Source organism: Vitis vinifera, chromosome 10, assembly GCF_030704535.1.
Source record: "Vitis vinifera cultivar Pinot Noir 40024 chromosome 10, ASM3070453v1".
Classification (NCBI taxonomy): Eukaryota; Viridiplantae; Streptophyta; class Magnoliopsida; order Vitales; family Vitaceae; genus Vitis; species Vitis vinifera.
The window spans coordinates 1,879,077-1,896,234 of record NC_081814.1 but is presented as its reverse complement, the minus strand read 5'-3'; the positions used below and the strand labels follow the sequence as shown (position 1 = coordinate 1,896,234).

At 35.0% G+C, this 17,158-nt stretch overlaps 2 protein-coding genes across 2 annotated transcripts; one reads left to right on the top strand and one right to left on the bottom strand.

The window, feature by feature from the left end:
• Positions 1-989: 989 nt before the first annotated feature.
• Positions 990-4,121, bottom strand: LOC100854830 (uncharacterized). Its single transcript, XM_003632912.4, has 5 exons — positions 3,538-4,121; positions 2,249-2,698; positions 1,863-2,166; positions 1,652-1,777; positions 990-1,436 (listed from the first exon to the last, which is right to left on the bottom strand). The coding sequence occupies exons 1-5, from the start codon at positions 3,937-3,939 to the stop codon at positions 1,414-1,416; spliced, it is 1,305 nt and encodes a 434-aa protein (XP_003632960.2). The 5' UTR covers positions 3,940-4,121; the 3' UTR covers positions 990-1,413.
• A 2,741-nt stretch (positions 4,122-6,862) lies between these two features.
• LOC100258527 (ubiquinol oxidase 4, chloroplastic/chromoplastic) lies at positions 6,863-16,377 on the top strand. The gene is made up of 9 exons (XM_059740483.1): positions 6,863-7,224; positions 7,774-7,969; positions 8,751-8,844; positions 11,616-11,731; positions 12,112-12,220; positions 14,045-14,113; positions 14,389-14,460; positions 14,543-14,590; positions 15,895-16,377. The coding sequence occupies exons 1-9, from the start codon at positions 7,085-7,087 to the stop codon at positions 16,098-16,100; spliced, it is 1,050 nt and encodes a 349-aa protein (XP_059596466.1). The 5' UTR covers positions 6,863-7,084; the 3' UTR covers positions 16,101-16,377.
• Positions 16,378-17,158: the final 781 nt, after the last annotated feature.

The following is a 17,158-nucleotide window of genomic DNA, read 5'->3' as shown; positions in this document are numbered from 1 at the left end:
CTCGCCTATAGTTAACTTTTTTGAAAAATGTTAAGATATAGAAAGTTGTAAGCACGAAACTCCAAATCTAAATGATTGAATGTATGTGGTAAAATATACCTTATTAGATGAAGGTTTAAATAAATAAAACCAAAATAGCAAAGTATATATTGTTAGGAATGTATCTCAAATTCTTTTTTAGAATATATTTCTTTTTGTAAAAAAAAAATATTATATGGAATATTTCTTAATTTTATATATCATCATAAACAGATTTTTTTATAAAATAAAGAAAGTTAATGGAAATAATTTTATAAATATTTTAAGTTATGAGGGGAAAAAGTTACAAGAGATATGAAATAAAGATATAAAGAAAAGTAAAAGACACTCGATAGATATAAGAAAGAGTTAGAGACACTTAATTTAGTAAAATGGTTTGTGGTTTATGATGAAGATACAAAAAGACCAATAGTTATATTCAATTTTTATCTTTTATAGTATTCTTTATCACATAACAAAATGTTTTATTTCATCTTCGGAGGTAACTATGATTAGTTGAACCATATTTAAAACCTTGTGTACCTTTTGTGTGGTTTGTTTTATTCGATTTTTATCTATTATAATATTCTTTATCATATAATAAAATGTTCTCTCTTATTCGTAAAGGTAAGCATGATTGGTTGAACCATATTAAAATCTTGTATATTTTTTTATATGATTTACTTTATTTTTATGTTTTTCATTTTAATATATTTGTATTGACACGTGTAGTTGTAACTTTTTAAAAATATTTTTGAAATTTTATCAAATTTTTTTTATTTTTCTTCAAAAACTCTACTCAAGTCATTCTTTGCATATAAATCAATAAAATGTTTTTAAAGAGGTTTTTTTTTTTATTATTATTATTTTGAGCCCTTTCGGAGGCAAGCCAACTTGTGATTTTACATGTCGAATGCCTCTCTTCCCTACGCTTTAAGTGGAAAGCTTTTTATCATAAGCAGTTGGAAAAATTCATCAACACAGAATCTGAAATTTCACTTAAATTCTTGAAGATCAGTGGTTACAGTCTTCTACTACAAATCCATAGTTCTACTGGGCATCAATGTATATATATAGCAGCTAGAACAGGGACATTGAGTCCTCTCCTCCATATGTTCCGTGACAAGCTCCCTTTCATTAAATTTATAGGTCTAAGAAGTTGTTGAGAGTTAGATCTTTCTGGTTTTTCTTGTGAACATTTTCTTCCGGTTGGACTCGGGTTGGTCGACTAAAATGCAGAAAAGTCTGTGTTTCACATGAAAGTGAAAGTCCCCTCAGGAAGGCTCTCATGAGAAAAGATCAGGGCAAAGTGCCATAATCACAGGCAGCTAGCTACTGCTTTCCTGCACCCCCTCCATCTGTTTCCCTTGTGAAGAGCCTTTAGCTTTCTCAGTTTCACGCCTTTTTCAATGTCCAAGCTGTATATGTTAGAGTGTGTGTTGTGAAGTAGGTCAGTAGTTTTCAAAGAAACATCAAACAGGATACTTTCAGAGCTTCATTCAACAATGACACGATGTCCTTTTCAATTTTTACAAGCGAATGATCACAAAAAGGAAGAAATAAAAATTTGAATCAATAAGGAAAAAGAAAATCGTTGTTTCTTCTCTGTAGAAAAGGAAAGCTCAAGAAATACCGATTGTCTTGCTGAGTAACCAGAGCACAAGAGACATCTCAACCCCAAAAATGGTGTGCAGCCATGTCCTGTCCAGCATGAACCCGAAAACTGTAATCCCTGCTCTGTTGTTCTCTAGATATGTGACTGCAGGACATTCAACCCCATTTGATGATTACTATATATCATAGTACCAAACTGCTTAACAAATTAGTAGTTTGATTCCACTCACCTAAAGCTTGCCTCTTGTGGAAGGAGATGGTGTGTGCATAAATTGGGATCATTTTAGTATTATCGAGAGCATCATCTCCATCTCCTTCTTCGTCATCTGATCCCCAATTAGTATTGACAGGAAAAACTTGGGCGGAAGCAGCACGAATAGTGGGAGTCTCACCATCTGTTGCATCAAATGTGTCGATGGTTGCACAGACGTGCCACTTTGCAGCAAGGCATGTCACTGACTGTGCTTTGTGTGTGATCTTTGTTGCGCTGCGCAGGCATATGCCTAGCCCAGTCACCAGGCTGATGGAGCACAACTGCAGCACAAAACCAGAAGAATTAGTACTATAAGAAGCAGCTGATCAGCTGGGACTTGAGGAGTGGAGACTAGAAAATTACTGCTAGTTCTCCAGCCTTGTATATTGTCACTTTAGCACTGGACCTGGTGGTGATGAGCAGGGATGCTAGCTGACTTGCTGTGACCAGGATCAAACTGGATAAAATAAAAACCCGGAATCTGTGACTTATGATCCTGAGGTTCCTTCTGATTCTCAAGTGCTCCTTCAAGACCGACCCCACATCAGATTCTTTCTGGAAAACCTGGGCAAAGTCTTCCAGCCTGAGTATCTGCATATGGCAGATCAATCTGAAGAGAACGCAGACGAGGAGGAAAATTGCGGTCCTGTAAAGCCATGAACACAGCTCCAATGTGCAGGCAATGGCGTGACTCAGGTAGATGTTACCAAGATAAGGTATTTGAGTGGCTCCTGTGATGTACCACCATATTTTGTAGGCAATCTCCACAGCAAAACAGGGGAGGACAAAAAGAGACAGCAGCTTCATTGATCTCTGCAAGGAAAAAATATTATGCTGTCAAAAAAAGGATACATTATTCCCTATAATCTAGGGTTTGGTTGATTGAGAAAGACGCCATTAACAAACATCTCCTTAAAGCAATGGCACCTATGCTAAGCTTCAAAATTAATTATTCTCTTTATGTTGTCCTAGTGTGGGACATGGGTTATTGGCTTAAAATAGAAGTTGATTGTTGTGGTTGAGAAAAAATGGATCCACTTTTGGTTCTACTATTTTTCCCATAGTATTGAGATTCCAGTTTCATCCCCTTGTGTCAATGTCAATCAAAGATCCTATGTTTTCCCTAGAATCAGATATCACTAGGGAACTGAAAGAAACTAGACTGCTCTGTTTCTTGCTCTGTACATAGAGCAACAGAGGGACTGATCAACTGTCAATGGTGATTTCCAAAACCATTGATTAAAGGGTTTTTTCAGAAATTATCTCTGAAACCCATATGAATGTTCAGAATTTGAATTCCTTGATCCTAAAAATAAAGATGATGTTAGCAGAAACTAAATCCCCAAAACCTACTTTCTGATTCATCAGTTAGTTCATGAAAATCCATTCAAGTTCAATGACAAAGCAACCATGCATAGGGGTCCTGGTAGTTCTAATGAAATGGGACTATCAAAGAAAAAAAGGCCAAGAAAAACTAAATCCCAAAAACCCACTTTCTGATTCATCAGTCAGTTAATGGAAACCCACTCAAATTCAACAACAGAGCTACCACACATGAGGGTCCTGCCAATTCTGAAGAACTGGGACCCAAAAACCTCACATTTACTCAGAATTCAAACTCGTATCAAAGAAAAAGGTGAAGAGAAACATACATGGAGCTGCTGTGTATACCCCAGTCGAACCTTTTCACTCACATCGCAAAGCTTATCGAGGAAAAGCGACCTCCGGAGCCCATACTTCTTTACAAGAGCAGACAGGCTGATGAATGAGAGAGCGGCAAGAGAAGAAAGAGACAACTGCACTATCACATCATAAGGCCTTGCGTGCTTGTCGTCACAGCTGGAGCAAGAAAAAAGGAAGTGGGAGAGGATTGGAACGCCAATGGCCAGAACAAAGAAGATGGACCATGAGAGGCCGGTCCTCCACAGATTGGACTGATCCACACACACCCACTTAAGGCATGATCTGAAGCTCTGCAATTCACCTCCTTCAAGACCCAAGTACCCTGAAAATGCCTTGTTGCTTCTCAGGAAAAACTCTCTCTCTTCTTCCATTCCTCCCAATCATAACAGCTCTGCAAATGATCAGGTGAATTTGAGAAATAGTCGTTTCAAGTTTCAGCACTCAGACGACAAAAAACAGTCTCTGTTTTAAGTACAGAAAATACAAGTACTTGGGATAGCTCCTGTAGACCTGCATGTAGCTGTCGTGGCCAGTGGCTAATTGGTTCTTTCTGATGTGAGTATGATGAATCTAGTCTTTTCGAAAGTCTACTCTTAAAAGCATCGGTGAGTTCTCAAGGGACATGTGTGAAGCATGAAAGCCTTTAATGCATTGGTGAATCACTCATTCCTTTAAAATTTACATTATTAATTTACGATTCAACAATGTGTATAATATTTTCATGAATATAAATTAAGAAAATTAGATTATATTTGAAAAGTGTTTTTGAAAACTATTTTTTATGGTTTGTCTGATAAAAAGCTTGAAATATTCTAAACCTCTTATTTTACATGTTTTCAAATATTTTTTAAAATAATTTTTATATATAATACTTTAATAATTACTTCCAAAAGTGGTTATGTGATGCAATGGATTAGTGGTAACTTTTTTATGCCTACCAAAAATGCAGTAGATACCTATAAATTAATATACAAACCAATAAAAGCTTAGTAGTTAGTAGTTAGTACAAGCCATTTGACAACCTCACTCTTGCTATGGCACCAAGCTTTCCCCTGTTCCTTTAAGGTCAAACGGGGGTGTAGGTGGCGCCTCAACGAATCCAACAGTGACGGAGAAGCCACGGTTCGGACGTGAGCGACAGTGATAGGCAAGAGGCAAGAGTCAAGAGGGCCTCCGAGCGGCGGCATGTGGCCTGTGCTTTGGGGCCTTTCTACGCGTAAAAGATGGTGATGCTGACAAGTTTCATCTGTCTCATTAAAAAAAAATTATAAAAATAGAGAACATGAAGCCCTTTGGATTACAGCTAAACTTCAGGAACCTACTCCATTGAGCTGATGCCAAGTTGGCATTATGGCATACGTGTTAGGATGAGTCATCAGCTCCAGTATGTTTTTATATTTTTATATTGGAGGTCCCTTCTTTGATTATTCTTTTTTTATTATCACTCCTCACTCAATATATTTTTTTATTTTGATTCCTCATATTCCATTATTGGCTACGTGTCCTCTTTTTTACCGAGAAACATGGACAGTTGGTATTCTTATAATCTTGTAGTGTTGATGTTTGTTTTATTTGAGACGTTACCTTAATTTTCTCGCCTTATTAATGTTGGTTTAAAAATTACTTTATCATAGGCGTAATTTTTATAAGAAAAATGCTTCCAAATACTAGGAAATAATTTATAATGCTTGTATAATTGATGCCGCTTAAAAAAACATTAGGTCCCCCTTCGATGACTTATGAGAAGTCAATTTTATTTATTTTTAAGTTCAATAAAAAGATTTTATATTTGTTTGGTTAATTTTATTAAAAAAATCTTGTGATTAAGTAAGTATGTGATAAAACTTAATATTTATTACTTAATTATTTAAATTGATTTTAATTTAAATTATTTTTATGTTGTTAATTTAAAACTTATTATTTATTTTATTTTTTGCTTTAAATATTAATGTTGTTTAATAAAATTAATTTGAAATTTATTTTAAGTTATTAAATTAACATATTATTCTAATTAATGTTTATTATCATTAATTTTAATGATTATTTATTTTTATTAATCCTAGATAGTAAATTTGTTTATTAAGCACCATACTTAGATGTTTTTAATATATAACCTTAAGATGTTTATTATAAAACAAATCATGGATTAGGAGTTATGATTGGTAGATACATTGTGGGAAAATAAAAAAATAATAATAATTATTATAAATTAAAAATGAGTTAATTATTTTAACTTAATATTTAAATTTATTTTTAACTTTGAGTTGTGATATTAAGTTACTTTTAAAAAAAACTTAATTTACTTAACAACTTAAATTAAATTATTTAATAATCAAATTAATTTACCAAATCACCCCTAGAAAGGGTACTTAAAATAAAGTCACTAAAATTGTTGCTTCTTATAATAATTTTATTTTAACTTATTAGAAAAAAATAATTTAATATATTTTCAATTATCTTAAAATATAAGAATTTACTTTAATAATAAATATTTTATAATGATTCATTATACAATTAGCTAAAATTTTGGTAATTAAACAATAATTAGGGTCTCTAATTATATTTGGTTGCTAAGAAAATATTAGACATTTTATAAATTAAGTTTATTAATTATTTAGGGTGTATTTTCATATTTATGTTTTATGATTAAAATTGTTATAAAATAATAAAGTAGAAGGAAAAAAAAATTTAAAATATAGGAAGAAAACAAAATGAATTTTCATTAAAGGTCTCTTAGATAGTCACAAAAAGATATACATCATTATGAATTATCATCTACAAGTTCTCGTAGTCTCATAAATTCTCATATTTTATAACAAAAATCAATTTATTAATTTAAAAAATTTTAATTTGGAAAATAGCATAAAATATCAGTTTTTTTTATATTTGAAAAGTAATTGAAAAAATTTATTATAAGTGTGAGCTATGTTTGGAAATTTTAATTAGAGAATTTTCTTATAATTGATGATAATTATTTTATTCCATTATTAAAGAAAAAATGAACAGATCTAAAAATATCTTAAATTTTAAAAATAATTTTCTTTTATACTTGAGTTTAAAAAAAAAGAAAAAGAAAAAGAAAGACCAAGTTTAATATTCTACTTTACTGCCTTATTAAAAACACTTTATTTAAACCTAGGACATTGGTAGAGACAAATTCAAACGGGCCTCAAATTGGATCAAACAAAAGTTTCAAAGTTGGGCCATGGTCGGGTTGGGCTCTATGGTCCTTCGTGGGCCTTGGGCCCTCCTCACGGACAAGTAGAATCGGCTGCGACGACGGGGAATGTGCGCCGACCGGCGCCGCCCTCCCGCCAATTGCAAACGAATCCTCCGCTAAATATCCTTTGTCTAATAAGGACAAAACTTCCGAATATTTCAAAACACAACCCATTTTTCATTTTTCTGCACTACCGCTTGCCAAATCCATTTTTGCTGCTTAGTTTCCTCTCTCAACATCTCTAAATTCAAGTTCGTTCTTCAATTCTCTGCAACGACGTCGTATCGAGAGGGACGATGGCGGCTTCTCTATCATCGGCAGTCTTTGTGGTATCCGTTCCGTCGTTGAAGGCAAAGAAGGGTAGACACTTAGGTTCCTTCAGCTCACCAAACTCTTTTCATTGCAGTCCTCTCTCTTCTTCTCGGTTCCTTTCCAGGTATTTTTCCCTCTTTGGCCTTTATATAGTTTGTTTGGTTGCTGAGAAAAAGGTACGAAATGGAAAATTCTTAGAATTTGAGTTTGCTTTCTCATTGTTTGTGAGCTGAGAAAGCTGAAAACCTCGACGATTAGGTCAGGACAAGTCAACTGTTTGGCTTAGCTGAGTTCAATTCTCCTTATTTGATGACCGAACAGCATACAGCATGAGGGCTTATTCATTTATTTTCTGTTTCTTTGTTTGGCGAGGAAACTGAGGATTTAGAGTTTAGGTATTGGGTGTTAAAATTATAGCGTATTTGATGGAAATCCTGAAGAATATGTTGATTTTGGTTGTTCTTATCGACTTGTTCGAAGTTGTGTTAGAAACTCTCTATTTCGTGAGATAATTAGATTGAATTTGAATCAAATTGTGCTTATTATAGATTCTTCATGTGTATTGGATAGGCAGACTGTCAATCTGGTAATACTTGTTGTCAAATTTCTGCATGCTGGAAATTTTGAAATGGGGGTTTTGATTAGTTGTTAATTTGAAGTTTGGTTTGAGCAGAAAATTTCATTCAGTTCAAGCCACAATTTTGCAAGAAAACGAGGAGAAAGTAACTGTGGAGGAATCATTTCAGTCAAACAGTTTCCCTGAAGATGACAGTAAAGGATGCAGTGGGGCGCCACAAGACAGTTCATCATCCAGTGTCTTGAATAGATGGGTTATCAAGTTTGAGCAATCTTTCAATGTCTTTCTAACGGTAAATTTTCTAATTCTTTTTTATCCGACTCGATTGACTTCCACTATGCTGTATGTAAAGTAAAATTTATATGTTGAATTGAAAACTTTATCTCATAATCTATGCCTAGTATTCTGTAATTGTGTATGACTAAGTATTTTTTTTTTCCTCTTAGGCTCCTTTTATTTTGGGCTCACTACTTTATCCAATAATCTAGGCCTAGATTTTTGAATGAGTGAAAGTGTTGCCTATAATTTGGGCAGATGATTTGATATGTAATTCTGGATTACTATTGTCTGCTGGAACCCATGATAACTTGAAGCTTGGTTATATTCCTTGCTTGATGTTTGGATGATAGACCCAATTCTCAGTTGGGTGGAAGGCTATATTCAGAGTGTTTTAGTTTTAAAGCCCTTTTCTAAATTCTGCATCATGCTATCTATAAATGATAACCTGATCATGTTTATAAGGTTCTTATAATAGATTGTATGTCTTCACATTGCCTCTTCTTTTTGTAATTTATAATTTGGGAAATTGAACTACAAAACGATGACACTTTACTATTGCAAACTATGGCCCTATGTTTAGAGAATCTTTTACGTAGTCTGTTTTCTAGCTGCCATGTACTCAATCAATGACATACCCTTAGCTTGAGAAAGTGGGGATTTGAGGTGCCTGTTGATTCATTTTCATATTCCTACTGGAGTTCACGTTTTGGAATCTTGGAGCTGCTAGACAGGCATCTGCCTCTTGCAGAAGTTGATACTCTGCAATTATGGTTTAACTCTATCAACCATTCCAGGAGTCCGTGATCAAGATACTTGACACGTTGTATCATGACCGAGACTATGCAAGGTTTTTTGTACTGGAAACAATTGCAAGAGTTCCTTATTTTGGTGAGTGCTTAAGTTTCTTTATTTCCTCAACTGGTTTAGCCCTCTGGGAGGGTCTCATGATTTCTTTGGAAAAATTTTCTAGTGTTTGGCCATTAAAATGTTAGTAAAAGGTCTTGATACCTAAAAATTCTGGCATATACTTAAAATCCTGCTAAACTTTTAATCAGATCAAACTTGATTTTGCATACCCTCCCACACATCAAACTTTATCTGTAGCCATCTAAAATAGGGTAACATTGATTAATAAAAAATAACCAGTAGTAGGAAATGGAGATGTTCCTTTAGTCTTTCCATATATAATCATAGTTTTAGTGAATGCATGGAAAGGTATGCTCAAATTTTCAATCTCTTCACATATACATAGTTCCTTTAGACGAATTTATTAGGTTTTGCTAAAACTTTTGTATTTGATATTACTCTATGACATTATACAATATTTTTTTTTATAAGTTAAAGTATTGTATTAAAAAAGAGGCGCTAAAATAGTGGCCCAAAATGTACAAGAGAAGGAAACTCATCCCCTTACAGCTGGAACAAAAAGGAAAACTGTCCAAACAAGATGTACAAAAAACAACCCCTCCCTCAATGGGATCCCACCCAATTTATAAAAACTATTAATGTCGAAGGATCATCTTTTATAGACAGTTTGGTTTCCGACCAAAGTAAATACACAAAAGAAGCTTTCAACCTTTGCAAGGACAACACCCCATCTTAAAAACAATTCTATTGCTAGCCTTCCAAACATACCAAAACAAGTATAAAGGGCCCGCTTTCCACACCACCCTGCTTTTGGCCCACCCAAGTGCCATTCCATCCCAAGAGGTTCTCCCTTACTGAAGAAGGGAACACCCAAAATACACTGAATAAGGTAAAAAACAGTTTCCACACCTCCCTCGTCTTTTTGCAATGGAGGAGAAGATGGTCAGTAGTCTCCTCATGAGCTTGGCACAAGAAGCATCTATTTGCTAAGACCCATCCCCTCTTTTGAATTTGGTCCAAAGTTTGAGTTTTTCCCCAAAAAGCTTCCCAAGCAAGGAAACTAATTTTTGGCTACACCCAAGAGTTCCAAATTATCTTCAATGGGAAACAAACCGATGAGTCTGGCTCTAAGACTTTGTAAAGGGACTTTACTGAGAAGTTGCCATCTTTGGACTTCAACCACCTCACCTCGTCCTCCTCATCTAACAACACTCTTTCCCCACACAAGCGCCCCAACAGGTTCTCCACCTCAACCAGCTCCCAAACATTGAAGGGCCTAGTGAAACAAGGGTTCCAACTCCCTCCCTCCCCCCTTTTCCCCACTTGCTAAAACAGTCCGCATATCACTCACCTTAGCCTCCTTGGTTGCAGAGAAAACAAATAAAAAGGGGTAAGATTCACAAAACGAAGAAGTTCCACACCACTTATCATTCCAAAAGCTCACCCTTTGGCCATTACCCACCACAAAAGAAAGTCTAGTGTTAACAAGGTGGCCAAGCTTTCTAATTGCTTTCCACAACCCTACTCCATACTCCTCCCAAACCTCCCAAGAACACCGCCCACCTCGATCCTCCCCATATTTCCCCATATTTCCCCTTATAACTTGGTTCCAAAAAGCCTCTCTTTTAGTTGCAAAACGCCATGTTCATTTGCCAAGGAGAGCCTTGTTGAGCAGAGTGAGGCTCTTAATCCTCAAACCCCCTTTTCTTTAATTTGTGCAAACTGTTGACCACCTGACTAAATGAGGTTTTCGCTCGAGAGCCCTACTTCCCCACAAAAAGTCCTTCTGGATCTGCTCCAGTCTCATTCTGACAACTCTTGGCAGATGGAGGATGGACATGAAAAAAATAGGCAGGTTGGACAAAGTACTATGAATCAAAGTGATTCTCCCACCCTTAGAGATATATTGTTGCTTTTACATAGCCATTCTTTTATGGAATCTTCCCTTAATACCATCCCAAGCTGTCACGGAATTAAAAGGAGCCCCCAACGACATCCCCAAATAAGTGGATGGAAGACTTCCCACCTTGCAATCTAGCTCACAAGTCAAATCATCCACGTTCTCCACCCTTCCCATCGGAATCAACTCACTTTTATCCAAATTAACCTTCAACCTAGAGATTGCCTCAAACCACATCAACAACCAGCACAAAAATGTCATTTTCTCCTCTCGTGCTTCACAAAAAATCAGAGTATCATCAACAAACAGCAGGTGGGAGACCTTGACACCTTCATCTCCTCTACCTTGCACTTGACAAGCCGATAAAAAGCCACCACAGACTGCTCTCTTTAAAAGACAACCAAGGGCTTCCATTGCTATCACAAAAAGGTAAGATGAAAGCGGGTCTCCCTGCCTTAGGCCCATAGAGCTTTGAAAGAAGCCTGAATGTGTTATGGTAACAAAAACAAAAAACCTGGCTGTGGATAAACATCATTTAATCCACCTTAACCACTTATCCCCAAACCCCATTTTCTCCATATCTGTAAGCAAAAAAGACCACTCCACATAATCATAGGCTTTCTCAATATCCAACTTACAAAGAATCGCCCTTCCATTGCTTTTCAAAATCGAGTCTATTACTTCATTCGCAATGAGCACTGCATCCAATATTTGCCTACCCTCCACAAACGCATTTTGGGTCTCAGAAATCACCTTAGCTAACACCCCCTTCAACCTATTAGCCAACACCTTGGCCAGCCAATGTTGTGATTAGCCAAGTGCAATTTTTTTTAAAATAGTGTATTTTATATTATTTTAATTGGACTTGTGACATTGTTCTGTTTCATTGCAGCCTTTATGTCTGTTCTGCACATGTATGAGAGTTTTGGCTGGTGGAGAAGGGCGGATTATCTGAAGGTGCATTTTGCAGAGAGCTGGAATGAAATGCATCATCTGCTTATCATGGAAGTACTGTTCTTACTTCAAATTTTTTACCTTAATCATATTTTCAAGCTTCCTCATTTGTTTTTCTTTGTTTCATTATGGTGTGTCATCTTGGAGAAGTTTCATCAATGAATTATGATGGATGTTTCTTTGTTTTTGCCATAATTTATGCTAGTCTTGTCATGTCAGTGTCTATATTTCATCCAAATTCTGTTTCATGGTTAGAATTTAGTCATATCCACAAGTAGGAAGTTCTAGCCATTTCTAGCTTCATCGTTGTATTATTTTCCTACCATTTGTTATGATGCAGTCTTCAAATTACACCATAGGTTTGTTTATTTGCAAATTTTTTCTTGAATATTTTGTTCTCTTGCTGTTTATATAATAAAAGGATTTTATTGCAGGAATTGGGGGGAAATGCTTGGTGGTTCGATCGCTTTCTTGCTCAACATATTGCAATCTTCTATTATTTCATGACGGTCTTCATGTATGTATTGAGCCCTAGAATGGCATGTAAGTATGCAGTTCTGGTTCTTATTTTATGGTTATCTATTAATTTATTTGATAGGCAAAGGAACAATTAATTAAAAAAATGCTAATAAACAAGAGGGCAGAACTTGAGTACACAGGAAGTATAGAAAGGTTGCCAAATGTAGAGAAAAGGAACAGGAAACACATTACCGCAGTTCCACCTTATCCATAAAATCAAGCACAGATGAGCATTCTGTTCCTCCACAAATATCTGAACCAAACAAAGTTACTTTGACAAAAAACAAAATTATTCTTTAACAATTGAAATTGATTTCCCCACTCCTTCAAAAGTTACTTTGATTTTTCTTCTGCTAAGTAGTCTAGAACAAACATAATGAGGCTAACCTGCAAGCTTTTCTGTGTCTTTTCCCTAAAAAAAAACCGCCTCATCCTAAGATAGCATCTGTCACCATAAAAGGGAACTCCCATAAAGAGTGAGAATAATAGGTACCAAAACTATGATCTACACCATAATGAAGAAGTACATGTGTAGCTGAGTCATTCTTAGACAAGCAACTCTAGGTAGCTATGGTTCTATCTCTCCTCCTTAGCTGGTCTAATGTCATGATTTTTACCCAAAAAGCCTCCCAAGCCAGAGCGAAACCCACCTTTGGAGGAGCCCGAGAATCCCAAACTTCTTTGACTGGAAAAAGATCTCCAAAAGCTAACTCCAAAGAACTATAATAGTATTTTTCAGAGAACTTCTACCCTTGTTCAATTTCCAAACCGACTTGTCCTCATAATCTCTTTTGACCCTTGTATCTTGGATTTGCATAAGGATAGTTTCAACTATTTCTACCCCAAATCTTGAAAAACAAGGGCTCCAATGTGCAACACCTCCCACCTTCTCCCAAATTTCTACTACCCATTTGTATTTTATGGTTAATGTTGTGGGTTTTCCCTCTTCCCAAAATCATGTCTCTCATTGCCTCTTTATTCTATTGTTCTGAATCGTTATAGAAACTAAGGGCCCGTTTGTATACCGTTTTCGAAAACAATTTTGAAAAATAGTTTTTGAAAACTGTTATCAAAATTTTGTAAAACAAAAGTCTGTTTGGAAACTTAAAATGATTTTAACACGTTTTTAATATTTTTAAATATGTTTTAAAAATGATTTTTACATCTAGTATTTTATTTTTAATCATTCTACATGTTTGTATAATTATTTCTTAAAATAGTCTTCAAAAAACAAAATAAAACAACTAAAATATGTTATTTGAAAACATCCTATTTTCTGTTCTTAAGAACAGAAAACAAAAAACAGTTTTTGATTGTCAAATGTGTTTTCTATGTTTTTTGTTCTAAAAAAAACATTTTGTGCATGATTAAAAAACTATTCTAAAAAACAATTCCCAAACATGCCCTAAGTTTATTTGCAAGCCCACAACAAAATTTTTCTAAGAAACCTTTTTAAGGTTGACCTCTAGCTAAGTGATCATTTTGTGCTCTTTTATTATCCTCTTCTTTAAAACCATTTACTGCATCTACAATGTATTTATATTTGAATGAACATATCCCTTAAATTACCTAACTGTTGTCTTTCTAAATTCAAAGCTCCCTTCACCAAAAATGTGCATGGAACCTTGTGAAAGAATGGAAATGAAATAGCGACTGGAGGCTTAGCCTATGCATTGGTAGCTACCATACCATAACCTCATGGACAAAAGCATTTTGGACATTTCCTGTTCGAATATACTGGAGTGTAATTTTTTTATGCTGAATGATATGAATGAATTGTCATGTACATGGATTGTATAGCATTAATTATTGGATGCTGATTAATAGACTCTTTTATCACTCATGCAGATCACCTTTCTGAATGTGTGGAGAGCCATGCATATGAAACTTATGACGAGTTTATCAAGAGCCAAGGAGGTAAGACTTAAAGAGCTTAAGTTTTGGCAACATGAAAAATGAGACTAACATAAAAAATACTAGATGCCAGAGTGCATGCAACATACAGAGGGGTTAGCCTTCTGACCATTATGTCATACCCAACATCTTAGAACATGCCAAAGGATCCAACTGCATGATCCTAACGTCCGATCAGTTGCCTAACAAATCCCCTCTTGATCTCCTGTTTCAACTTTGACAATCCTAACATGGCCTGTCCATGAGAATAACATGTGACCCTTCTGTTTCATTTGTAGACGAGTTGAAAAACTTACCTGCTCCTGAGATTGCTGTGAGGTACTATACTGAAGGTGACTTGTATCTGTTTGGTAAGTCCATTTGTTACCACCTTTGGTTCTCTCTCTTCTTAATTGAACTCTCGGTTTAGCATTTCCTTTTATTTCTTTCCAGATGAATTTCAAACTGCCAGAGCTCCAAAGTCTCGGAGGCCTAAAATAGGTAACAATCAAGTCCTGAGTATGGCTCTTTGTGGTTCATAGTTTACTTTTCCCTCCGTAATATTTTTTTTGATAAGTAAAAGCAATTGTATTAAGAAAGCCTGATGTACACCTTAAAGTATACACAATGTATACAAGGCAACAAGGCCAAAAAGAAAAGGAATAGCAAAAAAATCATCCCCTTACTTACAACCCAACCAATGAATGAAATCGAAAATGGACCATGATGTACAATCTACATGCACCCTAACCCAATCCGAAAACATGTACAACAAAGACCGTAAAATAGCTTGATCCGCTAATTCAGTATCTTCAAAGATTCTTCTATTTCTCTTCTTCCATAAAGTCCAAAATAAATATAAAGGGGCTGCATTCCACACCTTTTTTCTTTTCTTTCCAACAAAGGAGCCGTTCCACCCAAGAATGGTTTCCTTGATAGAATTGGGCATAACCCAATGAACACCAAAAAGAGTAAAAATAAGGTGCCTAATCATAGCTGCCGTGGGACAATGAATAAGCACATGATTTGCTGATTCTTCATCAGCTTTACACAAATAGTACCTACTTGGTAAAATCCAAACCCTCCTTTTCCCTACGTAATATTTTAATTCCCCTTCATGGAGTTGAAGCTGAAAGTTGCTGGAACTTCATATAATTGCTTTTCACTAACTATATTGGAAGATTATTTCATTTACACGATTTATGATATACTTGAGTTGGGAAATCCAGAACCTAAATAGTCAACATGGATATCGATGAACATGAAGATAGGATTGCAAAACAAATTTTTTCTTAGGTTAGAAAAATAGATTAATCTGTCTAAAATAAATTGTTCAAATACTAGATGCTTTTTTAATCATTCCATTATATGCAAATCTTGGAAAATATTGTGATTTTGATTTAATGGGGCCATTTTAATTCTACCAGTTGTTATTTTTAGCAAACTACCACTATAACCAAATATCAAATTTTACTTAGAATAGAGAAGCCGAGAAAGTGTTTGTACACTTGCCATATTTTGATGTCTAGTTTTGCTTGAGCTTAAATAGCAATGGAACATAGATTTCAGCAGCTGATATTTTTCATGAAATGATTGAACAACCTTTACTTCGAGGTACATACCTGCAAGTCTGCACCTATTGGAGGCTTAGAGCTTTTCTCTTTCACATGTTGGTGGGGGGAAAAAAACACGAACTCCCTTAATTTGTTAAGTTATTGTTATCACCTAGTCTTCTTCAGAACATAATAATGGTTTCTACTACAAATTCTACTTGCTCCTCTTCACTATTTTTTCCTTTCTTTCAGAGAACTTGTACGACGTGTTTCTGAATATCAGAGATGATGAAGCAGAACACTGCAAGACAATGAAGGCCTGCCAGACTCATGGGAATCTCCGGTCTCCTCATTCATATCCTGAGGATGCCTTTGATGAAGAGTCTGGCAGCATCCTGCCTCAAGCAGACTGTGAGGGTATTGTAGATTGTATAAAAAAATCAGTTTCTTCTCATTAAACAAGACACAGACAATACAGCAAGAGAAGACTGATACAACTGATTCACCATCATGGCAAAAGTTGTCAACATTTACACAAGAATATATATCAGAATATAGGTTTTTTTTTTTTTGGGTTGTTCAATAAATGTGTTTCTGATCTTTTAATGTCATGTTCAACTATGATAGGCTGTTTATTGATGAGCTCCAACTACCACTTAGTGAAGAGGTTGGAAGTTTCTCATTTGACATTATTGTTCAGAATCATTTATAAAGCATGATGTTACTTTTACTGGATCCTGCTTGTGGTTTTTAGTCTACCAATGGGGAATAGATAGGAAAATTTCTTAGTTTTCTGGTGTAAATTGATCTTGAGATCTTAAGAATTTGGTAAATTATGTTGTAGATCTACTTTTATATAATGGGTTTTCAGGTTTTCCCACATTTCCTCGTTTGTTTGTTTGTGACTAGAAGAGAAACACGAGTGGTCTTTGTGGGAAACAAAGCTAGTGGCGTGTAACATGAGTTGAATGCAGCTGGTGAGTCCAGATTCTTGCTCTGACCAAAATAAAAGAAAAAGGAAATTCCAATGGAAAGAGAAAATGACATGGCTATGTTTGGTTTCAGAGCTTAAGGGAAGGAAAATAGAAAAGAAAATTATAAGCAAAGAAAGAGAAAAATGATAAGAATTTTCATTTGTTTGGATGTACCTGGAAAAATCGTTTCTTGACATTCAAATAAAGTTACTTTTTTTTTTCATTATTTGTCGTTAGCCGAAAAGGAAGTTGTCCTAAATGCAACAACCTAGTGAACTTCCATAATCACCTTGAAAATTAATTTTAATTATTAAAATTGATTTTTAATCATAAAAATGTAGGTGGGGTGTGAATTGACCCTGGGTCGGTTTGAAATTTAAAATAGTTTTTAATTTTTTACTTTTCGCTTTGACTTGAAGGCTATATATATATTAAAAATTAAAATAAGGGTTTATCATAATGTTTAATAATTTTAGTGCTTTGTAGCCTGTAGGTGATGGTTCCAAATATTGGTTATTATTATTATTTTTTAAATCGTACTC